The sequence below is a fragment of the Coregonus lavaretus genome (genome assembly GCF_964263955.1).
Source record: "Coregonus lavaretus genome assembly, chromosome: 11".
NCBI classification, from domain to species: Eukaryota; Metazoa; Chordata; class Actinopteri; order Salmoniformes; family Salmonidae; genus Coregonus; species Coregonus lavaretus.
This window is the reverse complement of record NC_139998.1, coordinates 50,057,830-50,081,375: the sequence shown is the minus strand read 5'-3', so window position 1 is coordinate 50,081,375 and position 23,546 is coordinate 50,057,830. Positions and strand designations below refer to the sequence as shown.

Sequence of the window (23,546 nt, the reverse complement as noted above, 5' to 3'; positions counted from 1 at the left end):
GATGGGGAACCTGTGATACATCTTTTAAGGCACATTAGGCTACTCTTGTGCCAAAAAAATATTGTATCTTATCAGGGACTGTTGATTGCATGAAGGCATGCTATACAATAGGTTTTAATTATGTGAAATTGTGTTTAAGCTGAACATATAAATGCTTTGCAATTATCCAGTTGAGACCAATGGCCAAATTAATGTATGCTGCACTTGCCAAATTGATGCATCATTCCCAGTCTCAATAACTATACAGCCAGCCGGTTAACAAGATTAGATGCATCATCCAATATATTAAATCCAAACACAGAAAACAAACACTGATTCAACACTTAATCTATAATTTATTCACATGAACAGATACAGTGTGTATGAGGTTACAACAGACTCAGAGGAATCCTTTAAAACCAGGTATTTCAGTTAAATGGTAGTTGTCTATATCTGACCGGGAACTTCCACCAGTAGTGCAGGGAGCTGGAGGGACTTTACTTGACAGAATGGAAGACTTTGTGAGCCACCTGGAGGACAGAAATTAAAGGGCAAGTTATTGCAAACTGTCTTGTACAAATGTATGCAAAGTGAGTGACACTTTTGTCTCCTTAAGTAGCTAGTTATCCCATCCAAAGTTGGAGTATTTTCTCTTCATTCCTCCTGTCTGACGATAGAAAGCACACAACCTTATCACCAAATGAGGTTCGGTCCACTCTTCTGTCCCTGTTTCTCCACAGCCTTCTCCTCCATCCTGCTATTCAACTACTGTATCCAATTTGTAAGTCGCTCTGGATAAGAGCGTCTGCTAAATTACGAAAATGTAAAATGAAAATGTACTGTACTCAGATTCTAAGATCTCCAATCATGAGGAACTTAATGAAGGAGGAACATGTTATAGAGTAAATCCACTGACTCCTGAAAATTGATATAATCTTGGCTGTAGAAGTTCAAACGTTGAGTCATCTAATTTACCCATGCATCAGTTGTGGTGGTACACCTGGATGTTTATCCCAATGCTGACAGTAATACTAGGCTATTCTTTTCCCTAGAGATATAGGGAGGGGGTATACTGCTACGTATCTCTCGAATACACTGACTGCATCTCAATAGTCTTAAGTCGCTTCCTCTCCTCGTTTCCCCTCTATCATCTACACTGAGGTGAAGAAACTGGACAGGTGAAAGCAAACACCCAGTATGGTTTCAACCACAGTGCTGTCAACTGTTTTCAGAACAGTACAGATGAAGGAGAGGAGACAAGGAGAGGGAGCCACTGTGTACGATTGAGGTGAACCCACTGATATCGCTCTCTCGTCATGTTTATTCTTGGCAGACAGAGATCTACCTCCAGCCTACATACAGTACCAATCTGGAATACCTGCGTGTTTCAAGCAGACCACCATAGTCCCTGTGCAGAAGAACGCCAAGGTAACCTGTCTAAATGTCTATCGCCCGTAGCGCTCACATCTGTAGCCATGAAATGCTTTGAAAGGCTGGTTATGGCTCACATCGACACCATCATCCCAGACAGCCTGGACCCACTCCAATTCGTATACCGCCCCAACAGATCCACAGATTACGCAATCTCTATTGCCCTCCACACTACCCTCTCCCACCTGGACAAGAGGAATGCCTGTGAGAATGCTGTTACTGCGTACGGCCCAGTACCTCACAGGGGCTGAGCTCCCTGCCATCCAGGACCTCTAAGCGGAGTCAGAGGAAGGCCCTGAAAATGGTCAAAGACTCCAGCCACCCAAGTCATACTGTTCTCTCTGCTACTGCACAGCAAGTGGTACTGATGCACCAAGTCTGGAACGAACAGGACCCTGAACAGCTTCTGCCACCAAGCCATAAGAGTGCTAAATAGTTAACCAAATAGCTACCCGGACTGTCTGTATTGACCCCCCCCTTTGCACTAACTCTTTTGACTCGTCACATACGCTGCTACTTCTTATTATCTATCCTGTTTCCTAGTCACTTTACCCCTACCTATATGTACATATCTACCTCAATTACCTCGTACCCCTGTACATCGACTCGGTACTGGTACATTTAAATTACATTTACATTTGTCATTTAGCAGACGCTCTTATCCAGAGCGACTTACAAATTGGTGCATTCACCTTATGATAGCCAGTGGGACAACCACTTTACAATAGGTTATTATTATTTTATTTTTGGGGGGGGGGGGTAAGGGGGGGTAGAAGGATTACTTTATCCTATCCCAGGTATTCCTTAAAGAGGTGGGGTTTCAAGTGTCTCCGGAAGGTGGTGAGTGACTCCGCTGTCCTGGCGTCGTGAGGGAGCTTGTTCCACCATTGGGGTGCCAGAGCAGCGAACAGTTTTGACTGGGCTGAGCGGGAACTGTGCTTCCGCAGAGGTAGGGGAGCCAGCAGGCCAGAGGTGGATGAACGTAGTGCCCTCGTTTTGGTGTAGGGACTGATCAGAGCCTGAAGGTACGGAGGTGCCGTTCCCCTCACAGCTCCGTAGGCAAGCACCATGGTCTTGTAGCAGATGCTAGCTTCAACTGGAAGCCAGTGGAGTGTGCGGAGGAGCGGGGTGACCTGAGAGAACTTGGGAAGGTCGAACACTGTGTATATAGCCAGGTTATCGTTACTCATTGTGTATTTATTCCTTGTGTTATTATTTTTCTATTATTTTTTTCTCTCTGCATTGTTGGGAAAGGCCCGTAAGTAAGCATTTCACTGTTAGTCTACACCTGTTGTTTATGAAGCATGTGACAAATAACATTTGATTTGAGTAGGCTCTATCAAGAGCTGCAGGGCGCTATCAATGGAGTCACATGCACTCTCATGCCTGCTTGTATGTATTCCCTTGAACCCTCTTGTTCACTGTTGGTGAAAGTGTCTGGGTAGATCTCACGTACACAGTGGTCCCGCGCATGGAGGAAGTCAAAAAGCTCCTCAGTGCAGTCCTCTCTGGTTTCGGACTTGGAGCCGACCCTAGATTCGCAGTCCTCCAGTTTCGCCCTGGCGTGGACGCAGTGCTCTGCCTGCGCACACTTGTCCCGCACCACCTCAAGGGGGTCCTGGAACAGATCAACCAAGGCCAATAAGTACACAAACCATCTATTCTCCTAGCCTGGTCTCAGATCTGTTTCTGCTATAGCCAATATGTCTGGCATTACAAATAACCATAGGACTTGGCTATAGCTCAAACAGAATTGGGACCAGGCTATTTATTCCCTCCAGTTGCATGACAACTAGTTAGCTATGTGAGAACAGATTATGTGGGTTTTAGAACAAATGCAAGGTGGGCAGATTATGCTGCATCAAACCAAATCGATTCATACCACCATATCTTCCTCCTCCTCGTCTTCCTCCTCTTCCTGAAAGAAAAACACATTTCAAACCACTCGAAACATTACACCGATAGAACCCACTGGACAATTTAATAAGGTTGTTAACTAAGATAACTAGCGCATGGTATTTATTGCCACTGGTTGATCGAAAGCAACCTAGCAGATTATTGGCTAACTAGCTAGCGAGTTTGCTAACGTACCAGATAGCCACTTTGGCTATCTCAGGTTTGGCCTTTAAAAAAATGAGCCAGTTCATTATTTAACCACATATTGAATAAAAAAAATAGTGAGTTCACGTCTTACATCTTCGGGTTCCCCGGTTAGGACCATTTTCTCCTCGAAACCCATGACGTTTGTGCTCTTGACCAGGTATGACCCGCTGTTACATGAAGAATTTGATGTTGGAGGACGGACCAGTCCAGGTCACTCACCGGATGTTATCGTGTCGTCACATCACTTCAGTTTCCACTAGTAACAACAAAGTCGAAATTGGCTATGTCGTAAAAATATTTTTTTTGGGTCTTAATTCAAAGGTTAGCAGTATGGTTAAGGTTAGGGTTAGGTTTGAATTCACATTTTAAGAAGATAAATTGTAGAAATGGGCGGGGTTTATAACTTTGTGGATGTGGTAACTAGTGACGACCATTTACCTCTTCTACAGTGAGGGAAAAAAGTATTTGATCCCCTGCTGATTTTGTACGTTTGCCCACTGACAAAGACATGATCAGTCTATAATTGTAATGGTAGGTTTATTTGAACAGTGAGAGACAGAATAACAACGAAAAAAATCCAGAAAAACGCATGTAAAAAATGTTATAAATTGATTTTTCATTTTAATGAGGGAAATAAGTATTTGACCCCTCTGCAAAACATGACTTAGTACTTGGTGGCAAAACCCTTGTTGGCAATCACAGAGGTCAGACGTTTCTTGTAGTTGGCCACCAGGTTTGCACACATCTCAGGAGGGATTTTGTCCCACTCCTCTTTGCAGATCTTCTCCAAGTCATTAAGGTTTCGAGGCTGATGTTTGGCAACTCGAACCTTCAGCTCCCTCCACAGATTTTCTATGGGATTAAGGTCTGGAGACTGGCTAGGCCACTCCAGGACCTTAATGTGCTTTTTCTTGAGCCACTCCTTTGTTGCCTTGGCCGTGTGTTTTGGGTCATTGTCATGCTGGAATACCCATCCACGACCCATTTTCAATGCCCTGGCTGAGGGAAGGAGGTTCTCACCCAAGATTTGATGGTACATGGCCCCGTCCATCGTCCCTTTGATGCGGTGAAGTTGTCCTTCCCCTTAGCAGAAAAACACCCCCAAAGCATAATGTTTCCACCTCCATGTTTGACGGTGGGGATGGTGTTCTTGGGGTCATAGGCAGCATTCCTTATCCTCCAAACACGGCGAGTTGAGTTGATGCCAAAGAGCTCGAGTTTGGTCTCATCTGACCACAACACTTTCACCCAGTTCTCCTCTGAATCATTCAGATGTTCATTGGCAAACTTCAGACGGCCCTCTATATGTGCTTTCTTGAGCAGGGGGACCTTACGGGTGCTGCAGGATTTCAGTCCTTCACAGCGTAGTGTGTTACCAATTGTTTTCTTGGTGACTATGGTCCCAGCTGCCTTGAGATCATTGACAAGATCCTCCCGTGTAGTTCTGGGCCGATTCCTCACCGTTCTCATGATCATTGTAACTCCACGAGGTGAGATCTTGCATGGAGCCCGAGGCCAAGGGAGATTGACAGTTATTTTGTGTTTCTTCCATTTGCGAATAATCGCACCAATTGTTGTCACCTTCTCACCAAGCTGCTTGGCGATGGTCTTGTAGCCCATTCCAGCCTTGTGTAGGTCTACAATCTTGTCCCTGACATCCTTGGAGAGCTCTTTGGTCTTGGCCATGGTGGAGAGTTTGGAATCTGATTGATTGATTGCTTCTGTGGACAGGTGTCTTTTATACAGGTAACAAGCTGAGATTAGGAGCACTCCCTTTTAGAGTGTGCTCCTAATCTCAGCTCGTTACCTGTATAAAAGACACCTGGGAGCCAGAAATCTTTCTGATTGAGAAGGAGTCAAATACTTATATGCAAATCAATTTATAACATTTTTGACATGCGTTTTTCTGGAATTTTTTCTGAAAACTGTTGTGCTGATTAAAGAAGCAATAAAACTGGCCTTCTTGAGACTAGTTGAGTATCTGGCGCATCAGCAATTGTGCGTTCGATTACAGGATCAAAATGGCCAGAAACGAACTTTCTTCTGAAACTCGTCAGTCTATTCTTGTTCTGAGAAATGAAGACTATTCCATGCGAGAAATTGGCAAGAAACTGAAGATCTTGTACAACGCTGTGTACTACTCCCTTCACAGAACAGCGCAAACTGGCTCTAACCAGTATAGAAAGAGGAGTGGGAGGCCCCGGTGCACAACTGAGCAAGAGGACAAATACATTAGAGTGTCTAGTTTGAGAAACAGACACCTCACAGGTCCTCAACTGGCAGCTTCATTAAATAGTACCCGCAAAACACCAGTCTCAACGTCAACAGTGAAGAGGCGACTCCGGGATGCTGACCTTCTAGACAGAGTTGCAAAGAAAAAGCCAAATCTCAGACTGGCCAATAAAAATAAAAGATTAAGATGGGCAAAAGATCAGACACTGGACAGAGGAAGATTTGAAAAAAGGGTTATGGACAGACGAATCGAAGTTTGAGGTGTTCGGATAACAAAGAAGAACATTTGTGAGATGCAGACCAAATGAAAAGATGCTGGAGGAATGCTTGATGCCATCTGTCAAGCATGGTGGAGGTAATGTGATGGTCTGGGGGTGCTTTGGTGGTGGTAAAGTGGGAGATTTGTACAGGGTAAAAGGGATCTTGAAGAAGGAAGGCTATCACTCCATTTTGCAACGCCATGCCATACCCTGTGGACTGTGCTTGATTGGAGCCAATTTCCTCCTACAACAGGACAATGACCCAAAGCTCAGCTCCAAACTATGCAAGAACTATTTAGGGAAGAAGCAGTCAGCTGGTATTCTGTCTATAATGGAGTGGCCAGCACAGTCACCGGATCTCAACCCTATTGAGCTGTTGTAGGAGCAGCTTGACTGTATGGTACGTAAGAAGTGCCCATCAAGCCAATCCAACTAGTGGGAGGTGCTTCAGGAAGCATGGGGTGAAATCTCTTCAGATTACCTCAACAAATTGACAACTAGAATGCCAAAGGTCTGCAAGGCTGTAATCGCTGCAAATGGAGGATTCTTTGACGAAAGCAAAGTTTGAAGGACACAATTATTATTTCTATTAAAAATCATTATTTCTAACCTTGTCAATGATTACATTTCCTGTGCATTTTGCTATATTTCCTATTCAAACTCATGTATGTTTTCATGGAAAACAAGGACATTTCTAAGTGACCCCAAACTTTTGAACGGTAGTGTATATATTTTTACAAATATAATTTCCTTTATTATTTTCCCCTAATCCTACCATCCCTCCCCTAATTGGAGTAAACTAATTGACAACAACTCTTAGGCTTCTACTTCCAGCTTATACAAACTATACACATTTTACGGACACAGTATAGTTTACAATATTTATATTTTGTTTGTTTTTAGTCCCATCTTTCAGCTCCACTCAAACCCTCCCATCTTTCTCTCAACACCATCCAGTTTTGCGTACTCTGGATCTGTTTTTTTCTGGGTCTGAGACCACCTCCACCCCCCTTCGCTGGAGCTTCCTCTACATGTCCAAATACCCAGAGTATGTTGTCCCAAAGGTAAGTCCTGACATCGATGGAACCACTACTGGCACAGTGGGGTTTGGTCATTAAAAGGGATAGTTAAAATGTTTGTGTGTGAACTATCCCTTTAAACACTGATGAAGTTAGAGGAATGATTCTCAGTTGCTGTATTTGTTCCAGGATGTTTTGTTCATCCTGTAACAAGTTTGACAATAATTATTATATTTTTCCAGTGTGTCACCATTGTTCCCAATCTGATCTCTGTGATGTTTGACAAGAGCGAGTGGGAGACTCCCCACACCTTTAACCCTGGACAATTCTTAAATGCAGAGGGGAAGTTTGTGAAACGAGCAGCTGGTAATAATTGTGATTTTCTTTCTGGGAACATAGGAACTGTACTAAACTGTACAAAATCATGTAACGCTAATTCCTTATGTGTTGAAAAAATATTTTGTCAGTATACCATGAAGAATAAAGGGATATAGTTCACAAATTGCATAAGTAACTGCAGTCTATAGCACTATGTTCACACAATGAAGTACAGTACTGATAGATTAATTATTAATTACTAATTATTACACCCTGAAACTGTGTATAATGTGTTAGAAATGTGTGAGTGTAGGACCAGTAAAGGCTATGGCATTGAGCCACTATTTAGCAATGTGAGTAAGAGTTAGGCCAGACAACAAAGACAACTGAGAAACTAAGATAAAGAGGCCTCCCAATTTAGGGAGGGGAGAAACTGTTATGAAAACATGGTGCAGAATATTGTGAGAACGGCAATAACTGAGTAATGCAGGGAGTAGGGTGTGTGTGTGTGTGTGTGTGTGTGTGTGTGTGTGTGTATGTGTGTATGCATGTGTGTATATGTGTGTGTGAACTGATGGTCAGTAGAGCAGTTTTAGAGTGGAAAACTACAGCCCGCCTACAGAGGGGAGGGATTTTTTTGTATGACGTATGAGTATAAAAGATGGACTCTGAAATTGTGATGGCAGAATTCTCAATGAATAAATATCTCTGACTATGCAGACCGGGACTCTGGCCGTAACTTAAATCCCAAAAGACTTACAACCTTTTGGGAGACGCACAGAGAAACTGAAATAGTTTGTTAAATAATTCACATAACAAGTTAATACTGATTCTACCCACCTGTCTCTCCTCCAGGTAAACGAGTGCGCCTGGGAGAGAGCCTGGTCAGGATGGAGCTATTCCTCTTCTTCACCTCCTTCATGCAGAGGTTCTCGTTCTCCATGTCGGCCGGAGTGAAGCCTGTGATGGGACTACAACTTTGGCATTATTGGAGATTTTTAGTTAACTACTCTGTCTCACTGAAGGGCAGACAACATAACAAACCAATTATAGGAATTATGCATGTTGTAGAATGAAACGCCTATATGCCCTATATGCCTATGGATTAAGAACCAATTAAAGGGTTAAAACAGAGCCATGATGAAATGGCTCTATATGTATTTTTCTATTACATATATTATAATATGCTTAACAATAGTAGAGACATTTCATTAGTGCAAATGCTGTGCTTCTGAGAAAGGATGGTTCCCTCTAGCTCCCTGCAGCTGGTCTGGGCATGTAGTCAAGGACATGGGATGGAGATAAACTTCAGGAACAGATAGACCTGTATTGTTCCCATTTCTTGTTCTTTCTCGTTGTTTCCGAGTAACCTGGTCACACGGTCAAGACAAAGAGCCTCAGAGTTACTACAGTTTGTCAGTTCATCCTGTCTTTTACTATCTTCCAAGGGCGCAGCTGTGTGGATATATGAGTAGTAACGGAACTAACGTTATCACTTGTTTGTGCGCTATGACCCGATACACATAGCCACAAGAAGAAAACCATAGTGGCTCCAGGTCAAGGGAGGGTGGCTGTTTGGAAAAAGAGGGGGTTCCGATATGATATAAAAAGGAGACCAAGCAGACATGGGGATAGACAGGAAAGAAGCTAGACAAAGAAACCATAGTGGCTCAGATATGATATGAAAAGATGAAGCTGTATAAAAAGAGAGCTCCAAGTCTGGGATGGCAGTTGCTCTGCAGACCAGCTCGGCTCTATTGCTTGTGTAATAAAGTCTATCTTGATTCTACAAAAACTCTGAAAGTACTTTGTTTGTTTTAATAAGTATAGGGTATAATTTTCCACAACAGCATTAACCTGTCACCCGTTCCCCATGACATCTGTGCCACCCCGCGCCAATGAGAGGGCACTGATCCAATGAGATGGCATGGTTTCTCCACGCCTACAGTAACAGTTACCATAATTACATGAGCAGTTTCACTCATCATCAATAAGCTCATAATCATCATACACCCTGTTTTGAATGATCATGAGACAGACAAAACTGTGAAGAAATGTATTTGATTATGGAGACAGTTCTGTCGTTATTTACATAGACGGTTTCACTCATCATCAATGAGCCCATGTCTTGTTTTGAATTGTCAAATGACAGACTAAGCAAGGAATTAATAGTTTTGTACAGTGAGGTGTTGTGTGCTATATTTGGGTTATAGATTGTGATCCTGTACAGATATAATGACAATCCATGTTTGAATGAATGTGATTATTTTTATTTTAGATTTATGAAATAGAGGGACTGCTTTTCATTACTGTGATCATTTGAGATATACAGTATTACAGAAGATATGAAATAAGTATGATTAAGATAAGTATAGATAAAAAGTACTTGCCTTGATTGACCTTTGAACTATATTCTGAACTCTGATTATATATCGTTGAAGTGCTACTTTGGCTTTACCTGGTACCTTACAGGAGCAGAGTATGTTCAAGAGAAAGAAAATGCTGTGTTTTGTTTTTCAGGGAAGCAAACAAGTAAAGGAAACACATTTTGTAAACAATGTCTTCCACAAATCTCCTTTCCAGTAACAATTAAGAAATAAAGAATTTGAATTTGATACACCACTCTTACAATATACAAATCATGATATATCAGCTTTATGCTGGAATTCTCTCCACACCCTACTACCATAAACCTATTTCCTCAGTTTGAGTACAAAATCTTTTAGACCGGTTTGACAAACAATGTAAATCACCTTCATCAACCAGTTCATGCAGGGCCTAGTCCTACACAAACCACAAGGAATGAATATCAATCGTATTTTCATGATTCCTCACATCCTCGTCTCCTTCTCAAGGCACATTGGAGCAAGAAATCTGAGGTTCCTCCCCTCGGATCTTCTACTCCAATGTATTTTGAGAAGGAGGCACAAGGAATCAACAAAATACAATAGAGAGTCACCCAAGGTGTCTCATCGAGGCAGGGCACAGATTTTGAAGGGCTTTTGTCCACTGATGATGCCCACCTGGCCAAGCTCCCAGCCCTGTGGAGGTGTGAAGGTGAACCTCTGGAGCAGACAGGTGAAGAACAGAAACAGCTCCATCCTGGCCAGCTGCTCCCCTGGACACATCCTCTTACCTGAGAGAGAGGAGAACACACACACACACACACACACACACACACACACACACACACACACACACACACACACACACACACACACACACACACACACACACACACACACACACACACACACACACACACACACACACACACACACACACACACACACACACACACACACACACACACACACACACACACACACACACCTTTAACATGAGGATGGAGAGTGTGTGTGTGGGTGTGTTTGTGTGTGTGTGTGTGTGTGTGTGTGTGTGTGTGTGTGTGTGTGTGTGTGTGTGTGTTCTCCACCCTTCCAACCTCTACGTGTCTTGGCAGACTCTATGGAAAATGAAAACCATAACAGTTCTGTCTAATGTCTCCTCAAGAATCTGCAGTAGCACATTCCATTTTGAACAACCGTTTCTCTGGTAGGGCGGAATGAAGCAAGATAGGGTTGTGATACATGTTTGGGAGACAAATTAAGGGTTTTTGTTATGGATTAACAGTATTACATTACATGTTTACATTTTACGTGTATGTTAATAATACATTACCTCTAGAAAATGGGATCAAATTGTATTTTCTGACACATTTTTCATTTTCATCCAGGAAATGTCCAGGATTTAACTGATCTGGGATTGCATACTCATTTTTGTCCAGGATTTAACTGATCTGGGATTGCATACTCATTTTTGTCCTTTAGGATTGGTTTTAACATGGGAAGAACCATAGTTCCCTGTGCAAAACAGAAGAGTCCATTTGTCAAATGGCATTGCCAGTAAAACCTTCAGTGTGACGTCAACATGCACCATTGCACCAACACGCATCAACTCAAACATTCAGTTGATCATGTACTCCAGCAGTAGAATCACAACATCTCCACCACCATCCATCGACCCTACACCCACCTTGGGCACTAGATACCCCGCCACGGTGGTGTCTTTACTGGCCACTCTGGGAGGCGTGAAGGGGACGATGTTCCCAAACCTCTGGATCTCATGAATCACAGCGTAGGTATACGGCATTTCGGCTCGGTCGTCCATTGAGGGCTGGCGAGCCGAACCTATGACCTCATCGATCTCCACCTGCACCTTCTCTACGGAGGAAGTCAGAATGAGGAAGTTAATGATTGTCTAGAGCAGATGGCTGCATAGCGCATGCAGTATAATTGATTAATAAAGCCATAAAACAAGTCATTCTTCTGGTAAGCACTAGGCTATTATAACAGAGTACTGTTAGGGCCTGTTTACTCTTAAGGCCTGTTACCTCTTAGGGCCTGTTTACTCTTATGGCCTGTTTCCTCTTAGGGCCTGTTTCCTCTTAGGGCCTGTTTACTCTTAAGGCCTGTTTACTCTTAGGGCCTGTTTACTCTTAGGGCCTGTTTACTCTTAGGGCCTGTTTACTCTTAGGGCCTGTTTACTCTTAGGGCCTCTTTACTCTTAGGGCCTGTTTCCTCTTAAGGCCTGTTTACTCTTAAGGCCAGTTTACTCTTAGGGCCTGTTTACTCTTAGGGCCTGTTTCCTCTTAATGCCTGTTTCCTCTTAGGGCCTGTTTACTCTTAGGGCCTGTTTCCTCTTAAGGCCTGTTTCCTCTTAGGGCCTGTTTACTCTTAGGGCCTGTTTCCTCTTAAGGCCTGTTTCCTCTTAGGGCCTGTTTCCTCTTAAGGCCTGTTTACTCTTAGGGCCTGTTTCCTCCTAGGGCCGGTTTCCTCTTAGGGCCGGTTTCCTCTTAGGGCCTGTTTCCTCTTAGGGCCTGTTTCCTCTTAGGGCCTGTTTACTCTTAGGGCCTGTTTACTCTTAGGGCCTGTTTCCTCTTAGGGCCTGTTCCTCTTAGGGCCTGTTTACTCTTAGGGCCTGTTTCCTCTTAGGGCCTGTTTACTCTTAGGGCCTGTTTCCTCTTAGGGCCTGTTTACTCTTAGGGCCTGTTTACTCTTAGGGCCTGTTTCCTCTTAGGCCCTGTTTACTCTTAGGGCCTGTTTACTCTTAGGGCCTGTTTACTCTTAGGGCCTGTTTCCTCTTAGGTCCTGTTTCCTCTTAGGGCCTGTTTACTCTTAGGGCCTGTTTCCTCTTAGGGCCTGTTTCCTCTTAAGGCCTGTTTACTCTTAGGGCCTGTTTCCTCTTAGGGCCGGTTTCCTCTTAGGGCCGGTTTCCTCTTAGGGCCTGTTTCCTCTTAGTGCCTGTTTCCTCTTAGGGCCTCTTTCCTCTTAGGGCCTGTTTACTCTTAGGGCCTGTTTTCTCTTAGGGCCTGTTTCCTCTTAGGGCCTGTTTACTCTTAGGGCCTGTTTACTCTTAGGGCCTGTTTACTCTTAAGGCCTGTTTACTCTTAGGGCCTGTTTACTCTTAGGGCCTGTTTACTCTTAGGGCCTGTTTACTCTTAGGGCCTCTTTACTCTTAGGGCCTGTTTCCTCTTAAGGCCTGTTTACTCTTAAGACCTGTTTACTCTTAGGGCCTGTTTCCTCTTAGGGCCTGTTTCCTCTTAATGCCTGTTTCCTCTTAGGGCCTGTTTACTCTTAGGGCCTGTTTCCTCTTAAGGCCTGTTTCCTCTTAGGGCCTGTTTACTCTTAGGGCCTGTTTCCTCTTAAAGCCTGTTTCCTCTTAGGGCCTGTTTCCTCTTAAGGCCTGTTTACTCTTAGGGCCTGTTTCCTCTTAGGGCCGGTTTCCTCTTAGGGCCGGTTTCCTCTTAGGGCCTGTTTCCTCTTAGGGCCTGTTTACTCTTAGGGCCTGTTTCCTCTTAGGGCCTGTTTCCTCTTAGGGCCTGTTTCCTCTTAGGGCCTGTTTACTCTTAGGGCCTGTTTCCTCTTAGGGCCTGTTTACTCTTAGGGCCTGTTTACTCTTAGGGCCTGTTTCCTCTTAGGCCCTGTTTACTCTTAGGGCCTGTTTACTCTTATGGCCTGTTTACTCTTAGGGCCTGTTTCCTCTTAGGTCCTGTTTCCTCTTAGGGCCTGTTTACTCTTAGGGCCTGTTTCCTCTTAGGGCCTGTTTACTCTTAGGGCCTGTTTCCTCTTAGGGCCTGTTTACTCTTAGGGCCTGTTTACTCTTAGGGCCTGTTTCCTCTTAGGGCCTGTTTACTCTTAGGGCCTGTTTACTCTTAGGGCCTGTTTACTCTTAGGGCCTGTTTCCTCTTAGGGCCTGTTTACTCTTAGGGCCTGTTTACTCTTAGGGCCTGTTTACTCTTAGGGCCTGTTTACTCTTAGGGCCTGTTTACTCTTAGGGCCTGTTTACTCTTAGGGCCTGTTTACTCTTAGGGCCTGTTTACTCTTATGGCCTGTTTACTCTTATGGCCTGTTTACTCTTATGGCCTGTTTACTCTTAGGGCCTGTTTCCTCTTAGGGCCTGTTTACTCTTAGGGCCTGTTTCCTCTTAGGGCCTGTTTCCTCTTAGGGCCTGTTTACTCTTAGGGCCTGTTTACTCTTAGGGTCTGTTTCCTGAACACAGATGAAGTCTAGTTCTGGACTAAAAAGCATGCTCAATGAAGACTCTCTATTGTGTCCGGGAAACCATCCCTTTGACGCCAACATGTACAGCATTGCCCAGCGAAGGCTGTTGGATGTCGTCTCTGTCCCGGCCCCAAACAGATCCACCACACAGTACAGCAGGTTCTCCTCAGTGAAGCCAGCCGCCCCATCTTGATTCTGCACTGGGAAGTGGTCATCAGGTGAAGTCAAGTTGAGGTCAAATCATCATGCACTGGCTGTAGGCTGTAGGGAGTTTGCTGACAATTTACATATTCAGTCATATTAAACCACAAATGTAACATTTTCTTGACGGAATTAGCCCAAAATATGACGAACAAACTGTATTAACGTGGCCATCGTAATTCTAGAGACATGAGAGTAGATCACATGCAGTAACTGTTAAAGATCGAAAAGAGCTGAAAAAGTCCAGCAGTGGTATAACCTTCTCTATCTCTTCGAGGTAACAGTCTATGTAGTCTCTGGGGTTGGACGGGTTTTCGTCCTCTTTGTGTTCCTCTACTTCCTCTCTGATAAACTGCTTTATGGTACCAAGGTTGATGAAGGCTGATTTGTGCCTCCCAGGTAAATAGTGCAGCAGTGTGGGAAACTGATTATACATCTGTCGAAAGAACAGGAAATTAGCCTGAGAAGGTAGATTTCCTGAGGAGAATTTGTGTCCTTGCAGATACTGTGCACTATAACTCACTTTGCCAAAGAGATACATTGATCACCCAACAGAGAATAGCAGACACGTCTGTGATGTTGTAACCATACCCGTCCCCAGAAGGTAGCAGGCAGCTGTAAAACATCCTCGGAGCATTTCAGCATGTGGTGGAAGTGGTGGTCGTTGTATTCAAACCTACGACCAAACACCAGGGTGCACATGATGTTGGCCACTGCATTGTTGGTGACGACTTCAGGGTTAAAGGGCAGGCCTGAAACAGATCAGAGGTTGGTTCAAAGACGGTGGATAAATGAAGATGTCTTAGACAGTTTAGACACAGATAGAACAATGAGCCAGATATTTCACGGGATGTATAAGTGTGAAGCATCTGGTTGGCGTTTCCACTCACTACCAAATACGGTGATGAGAGGAAGCCCAGTGGCCGGCAGTGGAAGAACATTGACCGAGATGGATTTTGGCCAACATTATGCTAATTTCCTCATTGATGAAACATTTGATCTCAATACAGTTTTCTGTTCCGAAAACTAAAATCTGTTATGAACAGATTGAACTCAGTTTTGTAGATTTGACCCTTTGCCAAAGTGAGAGAAAAAATAACTTTGTTTCGAGCGGAGTGCAAAGGCAAATTGAGTTACTGCGCACGCGCACTTCACAGAGTAGGCGTTCCCTAACGGAATTATGCAAATAACTACATCTCAAGATGCACGTTCATAGTTCATTTACAGGTAGAGAGAGGATATCTTGATCAGAGACGGTTGGAAATTAAAGCTAAGAAACATCTGGACTTCACAATAGCAAAGTTTTGGGTTTGAACCCCAGATAGCATTAAACCATACAACAACTAGCCATTCTGGATAAGAGTGCCAGTTAAACAACTGAGACTGTGGTTCATTCCATGGTTTGGGCACCATAAAAGTGTAGCAAAAACGCTGACCTCACCTCTCTCTGCCAGGAAGTGGCTCTCCTGGAGTATGGCGGTCTCCAGGGTCTTCTTCCCCACTCCAAAGTACTTGAGCGTGGACAGGGCAAAGTGCCTCTGCTGCCGCCACATGTGACCGTTAGAGGAGATCAGGCCTAGATAAACCATCATCCGGTCAAGACATCGAGACAATGACAGAATTACTAAGACCCAATATGACTAAATAAGACCCAATATGACTGTGTGGTTCTGCCTGATGGGTCATTCTTGAATTGTGGTGGTAAATGCTGGCCGTTGACTTTGGCAACATGTTGTAAAAACACAAAAATTTACAAAAACGTGAGAAATAATACATTTTACTGCAGTTCAATGTAAGTCATTTATACTGAAAAATATATATTTTTATGCATTGTAGAAAATACTGGGGGCTAGCTAATTGGCTTGTCCCACTGGTGATATGTTGAGGTGTAGTGAAATGTTTTGGGGATTTAGAGATACACTCTATCTATATATTATTTTGAATGCTAGACAGTAAAAAAAAGTATTTAAGAACAATCACCTATTAAAACACTTTTTTTTTTACTAGTATAATGTGTTTCCCTCAGTTTTATGTCATTGTCGTTACCGCCTTAAATCACTGATTACAAAGATATACAAGGACCTTGAGCATTCTCTCCAGTGGTACACTGTTATTGGGGGAGGGGTCTATATCAGGGGAGGGTGCTGAGGGAGGACTGCTCATAATAATGGCTGGAATGGAGTCAATGGAATGGCATCTACCACATGGAAACCACATGTTTGATGTGTTTGAGACCATTCCATTGACTCCATTCCAGCCATTATTGTGAGCCGTCCTCCCCTCAGCAGCCTCCAATGGTCTATATTAAAGAAAATTCTTAGCTAATCACACCCTTTTAGTATGTATACATTTGAGGATTCCATTGATAATTTGGTGTGTCTAAATCCAAAGTGTCACTTGGTGTTGGTCAATTCAAATAAAGGGAAATAACGTTGTGAGCAAAATGATTAATCATACCATTTTAGAGTTATGTTTTTTAAATGATTGATGACCTTAGATTTTATTTTGTGACCTCCATTATAGAAAACTGACCAAAAATGTCTCATTGGTGTTACCATCATTGGTGTTACTACTACTGGTGGCACAATGTTATCATAATGGTCAAAATTATTTCAATTCATTAAGCCAAGGTTTCCCAAACTTGGTCCTGGGGCCCCTCCTGGGTGCACGTTTTCTTTTTTGCCCTAGCACTACATAGCTGATTCAAGTAATCAAAGCTTGATGATGAGTTGATTATTTGAATCAGCTGTGTAGTGCTAGGGCAAAAACCCAAACGTGTACCCAGGGGTGGCCCCAGGACTGAGTTTGGGAAACCCTGCATTAAGCTACCATATTAGCCTACCCAAGCCTCTGCTCATTCTGTCGTTCAGGGGGTAAGATGGCCGATCGGTGAAGGTGTCGGCCTGCTCCACAAAGGCTTCCTTAAAGCCTCTGAGACCAGAGAGGAGCACACAGCGGTTCCCTCCACCCAAGTCTAGTGTAGTCACATCCCCGTAGGTCTCTACGAACTATAGAAAACACACTACAGTGGGCATGTCAGACTAAGCACACTAATTACATTATCATTTATCTACAATACAAACTAATGATTACAGAATGATTACATCCAATTGGTCACTGAGTATAGCATTTTTTGTTGTTGTGGAAAAGCCTATGGAGATATGGGGGAAAAAAAGGTGCCTAAAAAAAATAACCTAAAAGGGTTATTCGGCTGTCCCCATAGGTTAACCCTTTAAAGAACCCTTTTTGGTTCTAGGTAGAACCTTTTTGGGTTCCATGTAGAACCCTTGCCACAGAGGGTTCTACATGGAAAGCAAAATAATTCTAGCTGGAACCAAAAGGGGTTCTAGCTGGAACCAAAAAGAGTGTTCCTATGGTGGACAGCCGAAGAACCCTTTTGTAACCTTTTTATCTAAGAGTGTATAATTTGAGCAGATACACACAACCTTATCTCTCACGTGTCCTTACCTTTTTAAAGGAGCCTATGCGGTCCTTGATGCTGATATTCAGCATATTCCCAACAAAAGGCAGGGGGAGGGGCCTGGTGGGTAGTTCTTAGAAGGCAGATCACGGATGTACTTGGTCACCAACAGAACCAAGAGGAACAGGAGGACCCCCTTGGTATCGATCCAGTGTCCCTCCAGACAGGCTAATGCCTCCAACATGGTGGAAACCCTCACGGAACTCTCTGGTAACACATACAGTAGCAGGAGAAACCCTGAGTATCAGTCTTTACTCTTAAAGCATGTAGTCGAAGATCACATGCGGTCAGCAGACAAAACCGTAAACTTTTATTTTGAATAAACAAGTCATATTCTGTGAGAACATAAATCCATGGAGGACTGCAGTGATATAGAGCAAAGTTCAACAGCTTCTGGCTTTCACAAATGTAAACAAATTCCTTGCCTTTCCAGGCCAAACCGATGGTGAAAATGTTTCCTAAAATGGTACTTACATTTGTAGTTTGGTGTGACCCAGATGTTTCAGCCTGTTCAGACTGACTCTTACTGGGGCAGGAATTCAGACTGGGATAATCGCACATTTGTTACTCAATATCTGCACAATGAAGGTCTCTGTGATTGGCTAGTTTTGGAAATGGTATTATGTAAAATGCTTGTACAATGAGGTTACACAAGGGAATATTTGACTGTCGTGCCAATACTGACTACTACATTTTAGTTCCTAATATTTTGACATGTAGACAACCTACATTGAGAAAGAAAAAAGTATTACATTTATTTTCACTTTATTATGTCATTGATGATTTCCAATACAATAAATGTCACAAACTATAAGCAAGTTACATTACATGACAATACATAACAGCACTATTCACGCAGTAAAGGTCAAATACAGACTCAGTACACAAGATCAACAATAATCAATGTTGATTTAAAAGTTGTACTGATGTTGGCACTAAACTGTTAAGGGCTCTCTTGCATTACATCACGTTTTTCAAAACAAAGATCTGCCCTCCCTGTCACTCTCCTCGGGTGAGGAGAACCTGCCCAGAAACAGAATGGCTTTGGTCTGGTTGTGTCTAATGAAGAAAATAAAGGGGTGGTCTGCCGTGAAGTAATGTGGATTACTGATACCGTACGATACGCCCTTTGCCTCTGTGGATGCACCTGCCTCGGTGCCTCTCTCGTTCACGTCCACAAAGGCCTTGTGGGCTACAGTGGATAGGTAGAGCCTATCTTCCATCGCTGCGCTCATCCCAGACAGGTCTGCTCTGTCCTGGTCGAACACATCCACCATGCCCAGCGAGGCCAGGGGTGCGTTCAACTGGTAGTCCTCTTGCAGTTTAAACTTGGGGATCGAAATGTGGACTTTGGTCCACGTGCCCATGTTCTGCCGTCTGGTCCACTTGTGGATCCTCTTCGGTGTCAGCGCTCTCCCCAGCTGTGTCAAACAGTAGGGAACGACCAATCAGAACAAACAGGGGATGATGTAACCACAGGATGTTGGTGGCACCTTAATTGGGGAGGACGGGCACGTGGTAATTGGCTGGATCGGAATACTTGGAAAGGTATCAACAACATCAAACATATGGTTTCAATGTGTTTGATTCAATTTGCTCCGTTCCAGCCACTATTATGAGGCGTCCACCCCTCAGCAGCCTCCATTGTATATAACACAGCACAGCTCTACATTGGCGGGATATGAACCTTGTTGCCAGTCTTATGTTAACGCATTTAAAAGGTAAGAAGATATATGTTTTTATAGTCAGTTTGTAGAGAAATTTCTTCGTGACGTTTTACTTTCCAAGTAATTAAATGACAGCAGAGGTTTTCACTATATCTACATACCAGTGGAGGTTGCTGAGGGGAGGACGGCTCATAATAATGGCTGGAACGGAGCAAATGGAAAGGCATCTAACCATGTTTGATGTATTTGATACCATTCCACTGATTCCGCTCCAGCCATTACCACGAGCCCATCCTCCCCAATTAAGGTGCCACCAACATCCTGTGCTTCATACTGGAAAAGTTGTGGGTGTATGATCCACAGAGTATTGAACCATGGTCTTCCACGCAACTCAAGGCTAATAGCCCTCTGAGCTAAAGGCTGGGTCAATAGTGGTTTTGGCTACACCTACATTCAGTAACTGCTCAGGGTCATTGGACTCTGCAGGCAGAAGGAAGAACATGCTCAGCTCCTCCCCTTTATACGGAAGCTCCAGGATTTGGAGATTGAACTGGGATATGTAGTTGTATGGTAACTTCTTGACTTGAACCATCATCTGCACCTGTCTTTTCTCGTTCTGAAACCACACAAAAGAGACATCAATAATCACAGTACAAATGACACATACACACACATGTAATCCAGGACCATGTTTGAGGACTGTATTTCCAGAAGTTTTATGGCTTGAACAAAAAAAATGTTTTTGGGGGGGCTGGTTGCAATTATGCAATTGTTGCAGACAGTGGATTTTCTACACTCTGCTTATTATGACTCAAATACAGGATTTTCAGACACTGTAGTTCTCTCACCTCATTGACTTTAAAGGTATGTTCCATGGTATCGGCTTCATGGAACTCACTTATCCACTGTGCTTTAAAGTAGATTGCATTCACAAGAACCAACCTGGTCATGCTGCTTAGAGCTTCAGGTTTCAACATCGCTTTAATTTTATCTGTAGATAAAGAACACAAATAATGAACGGATCCACTGATCCCTTCAACGATCGATCTGAATCCCCCCAACTTCTGTAGTTGGAGCGGACACATCCTTACATTAAAACGTACAATAGTTATATTTTACACTCCTGAGTTCCACCAGTCATCTTACTGTCTGTTTTCTTTTCCACCCAGCTGTTGATTTGTGCTCTGGACTCCTCTGCAGCCCCAATGAAGTCCACAGCCTTCAGCTCTGATTGGTAGAACTTCTGTGTGGCTTCAATGAACTCCTAGAGGAGGTAGTTCAAAATCAAAACCCTATAGAGTCACTCTAAACTAAAGCAGCTGAGCATGGTACCAAAGAGTCTATTCTAGAATATTCTACTGTATCTTAGTCCATGCCGCTCTGTCATCGCTTGTCCATATACGTATATATTCTTAAATCCCATTCCTTACTAGTTTTGTGTGTATTGGGTATATGTTGTGAAATTGTTAGATATTACTTGTTAGATATTACTGCACTGTCGGAGCTAGAAGCACAAGCATTTCGCTACACCCGCTATAACATCTGCTAAACACGTGTATGTGACAAATAACATTTTATTTTATTTTATTTTTGAGCAGAATATTTCCAATGGTCATCAATATTTCCTATATTTTCACAATTGTCAAGTTGGGGAAAGAGGAATGACAACATTTGCAAACAAGGCAGAGAGATTCAGCAGGGCTACAAACAAGGCAGAGAGATTCAGCAGGGCTACTGTCTGCTGCTAGATATTTGGGAAGGAGCTGGTCTAACTCACTGGGAAGAAGTTGAAGGTCTCTTCTCCATACAGGCAGTTGACCAGTTTCAGTTGGTATGAAGCTGAGGGTTTGTTGGTGTTTGAGCTGAGGTTTTGAAAATCAGAGTGGACGTCAGTGGCAGTGTCGAGACACAGGGTCTAGGAATAGTAGAATGAGTGAGTAGTATCTCTTACACACACTTGCCAGGTTGAGTGCTGTGGCAAAGACAGACAGGGCTGGTAAATGATCATATACATGAAACATAGAACAAAATCGGTTGCTTGTGTGTGTGTGTGTGTGTGTGTGTGTGTGTGTGTGTTTGTTTGTGTGAGAGTGCATGCTGGCATAGGGCTACCTTTGCTATCTGTTCGGCGGTGTCTCCTTTGGCCCCCAGGTAGACCATGGCCAGAGCTGAACTGATGCTCAGAGGGGAGAAGAATATGTTTCCATCTGCATGGTTTTCACTCAGTGTACGGTAAAGGTCCAGAGCAAACGCTGTGTTGGAGCTCTGAACAGTGGATGAAGGGTTGTTGAAAGGTATTGCCTCACCGTCTTTGGACCTATTTGGACTTTGTTGCCGGACGCAGCCGCTGAAACCAGATCCCATCTCAACTCTGCAAATAATTCTGGATGAGAAAGGCTACTCTTCCATAATTGTTATAATGACATCAATATAGATTATATTATACAGACGTCTGTCTGTAAACAATGGCTCGTTGCGGGACGAAGCAAAAAAATATAGATAAATATAGTCTACTTACGTTGGTATTTGTCGTTGCTCTGAAACCCCTTTTCCTTCTACCGTTTATCAACGCGGACACTTCTTTTCCAAGTGGGAGGTGTTGCAGGAAAAGGAGATGAGGATGTGGTTTCACTTTTCTCAGTGGTTCCCCAGTCTGTCCCATTGACTCTGTGTCAGTATCATAACACTGGCTTATCTACCACTTTATGAGCTATAGAAATAGGCTACATTGTAAATATACATGTATCTATGTGGGTCTCACATAGGCTGCGTTTACACAGGCAGCCCAATTCTGATATTTTGTTTCACTGATTGGTCTTTATCACATCAGATCTTTCCACTTCAGATCTTTTTCAAAGCTGATCTGATTTTCTGTTGCCAAAACTAAAATCTTATGAACAGAGTGGACTAAGCTTTGTAGACTTTACCCTTTGTAAAAAAAAAAAAAAAAAAACGCGTTGTTTAGAAGGAGTGCAAAGGGTAATAGAGTTTTTGCACACGCGCACTTCACAGAGTAGACGTTCCCTAACAGAAATATGAAAATACATGCTAGAACGTGCCAATAGGATCTCGCTAGCTCGTGCTTGGCTCTGCCCCCCTCCTTGCTTCGTCTGCCCTCTATAACTAATTTGTTCCCATTGGAAACAACAGGCTGTGGTCTATCTTGGGTGAGTTATAATCATCTTTGGTAGGGCGTTGCCAAGGCGTTCACTCGTTTGCATGATTAAATGGCGACATCATGTGGCCTAAACAGAAATACACGCAATGAAAGCAAGGTGGAAAGAGTTTATGGATGTATTTCTTTATTTTAAACCCCTAAGGTCGATGTCCTCGCCCCCTGCTGAAATCTAATTAGCATAATAAAAACATCCCCAAACAAATCCACCAGTTTAACTAGAGATACCTGTTCTTTGCATTGGATGCATCTTAATTCCCTCTGTGGAAAGATGAGACTCTCACGAACAAGATGGTGTTTTGCTATACGACCCCCACAAGCGTCTTGGGACTCCTCTGAAGTCGGTACAGCCGATCTGCCAACTTCTGTCTGTAGCGTCCGAACACTAGTATGACCCCTCTGTGGAAAGGTGAAACTCTCACGAGCAATTGCGTGTCGGTTGTTTTGCTCTAGGACAAGGACTCACAGGACTCTTCTGAAGGTCCCCGGTACCAGTTGAAAAAATGAATGGAAGTATACTGTATACTGGAAGTTTACGGCCAAAAATACGGCCAAAAATAATGTCCAAAAAAATAACAAATGTATCCTGATCTTTCTTATATCTCTCAGATATAGGACAGACACTTATATCTGAGAGATATATGGGCTAATAGCGGTAAAGCCCCCCAAAAATTATTAAACAAAATAAAAAAGCGATACTTCAAGGGGTCTTAAAATTCAAAATCAAATAGCAAAATGTTCCTTGGAATGACCTTCTTTAAACAATTCCATATAGCTTAGGAGAACCCCCAGCCCCCACCCCCCTTATTTATTACCATAAGCAACAGACTTGCAGCGGGGTCTGTGTATTCGCATATTTAAGAGTTCAGTAGGCCTATCCTTTAACAAAACTCATACATTTAATAAATTAAAGAATTGATAGCCTCCAAGGCTACTGTCATACAATCCCTTTTGAAGACTGATGCAGGAGAACCGCGTAAGTTGCACATTTCTTGACAATATTGTTTTGAACATTCGTTTTAGGACTGATGCCCAACTGAACATCCTACTCAATGCATTGAGCAGATCCCTTGGGTTTTCTCGTTTGGTCTAAAAAGTCCCTCCTCTCTCCTCTGGA

The 23,546-nt window shown here is 43.2% G+C and overlaps 2 protein-coding genes and 1 pseudogene across 4 annotated transcripts; all 3 read right to left on the bottom strand.

Moving 5' to 3' along the window:
• Positions 1 to 315: 315 nt before the first annotated feature.
• LOC311136756 (cytochrome b-c1 complex subunit 6, mitochondrial-like) lies at positions 316 to 3,728 on the bottom strand. The gene is made up of 4 exons (XM_084171030.1): positions 3,605 to 3,728; positions 3,293 to 3,328; positions 2,867 to 3,028; positions 316 to 509 (listed from the first exon to the last, which is right to left on the bottom strand). The coding sequence occupies exons 1-4, from the start codon at positions 3,647 to 3,649 to the stop codon at positions 477 to 479; spliced, it is 276 nt and encodes a 91-aa protein (XP_084027156.1). The 5' UTR covers positions 3,650 to 3,728; the 3' UTR covers positions 316 to 476.
• A 6,484-nt stretch (positions 3,729 to 10,212) lies between these two features.
• Positions 10,213 to 18,129, bottom strand: LOC311137578 (cytochrome P450 2J4-like; annotated as a pseudogene). The gene is made up of 10 exons (XR_014615464.1): positions 18,062 to 18,129; positions 17,575 to 17,794; positions 16,949 to 17,114; positions 15,548 to 15,682; positions 14,698 to 14,858; positions 14,366 to 14,542; positions 13,852 to 14,100; positions 11,378 to 11,602; positions 11,152 to 11,205; positions 10,213 to 10,473 (listed from the first exon to the last, which is right to left on the bottom strand). The product of XR_014615464.1 is annotated as a cytochrome P450 2J4-like (transcript).
• A 206-nt stretch (positions 18,130 to 18,335) lies between these two features.
• Positions 18,336 to 21,842, bottom strand: LOC311136801 (leukocyte elastase inhibitor-like). 2 transcript variants are annotated; one of them, XM_084171081.1, is made up of 7 exons: positions 21,773 to 21,842; positions 21,367 to 21,625; positions 21,032 to 21,169; positions 20,401 to 20,518; positions 20,103 to 20,245; positions 19,706 to 19,870; positions 18,336 to 19,008 (listed from the first exon to the last, which is right to left on the bottom strand). In XM_084171081.1, the coding sequence occupies exons 2-7, from the start codon at positions 21,616 to 21,618 to the stop codon at positions 18,562 to 18,564; spliced, it is 1,263 nt and encodes a 420-aa protein (XP_084027207.1). In that variant the 5' UTR covers positions 21,619 to 21,625; positions 21,773 to 21,842; the 3' UTR covers positions 18,336 to 18,561. The 2 variants fall into 2 exon arrangements, with proteins under 2 accessions (XP_084027207.1, XP_084027208.1); XM_084171082.1 differs by having other exon boundaries at positions 21,367 to 21,637; positions 21,773 to 21,841.
• Between the last annotated feature and the right edge of the window lie 1,704 nt (positions 21,843 to 23,546).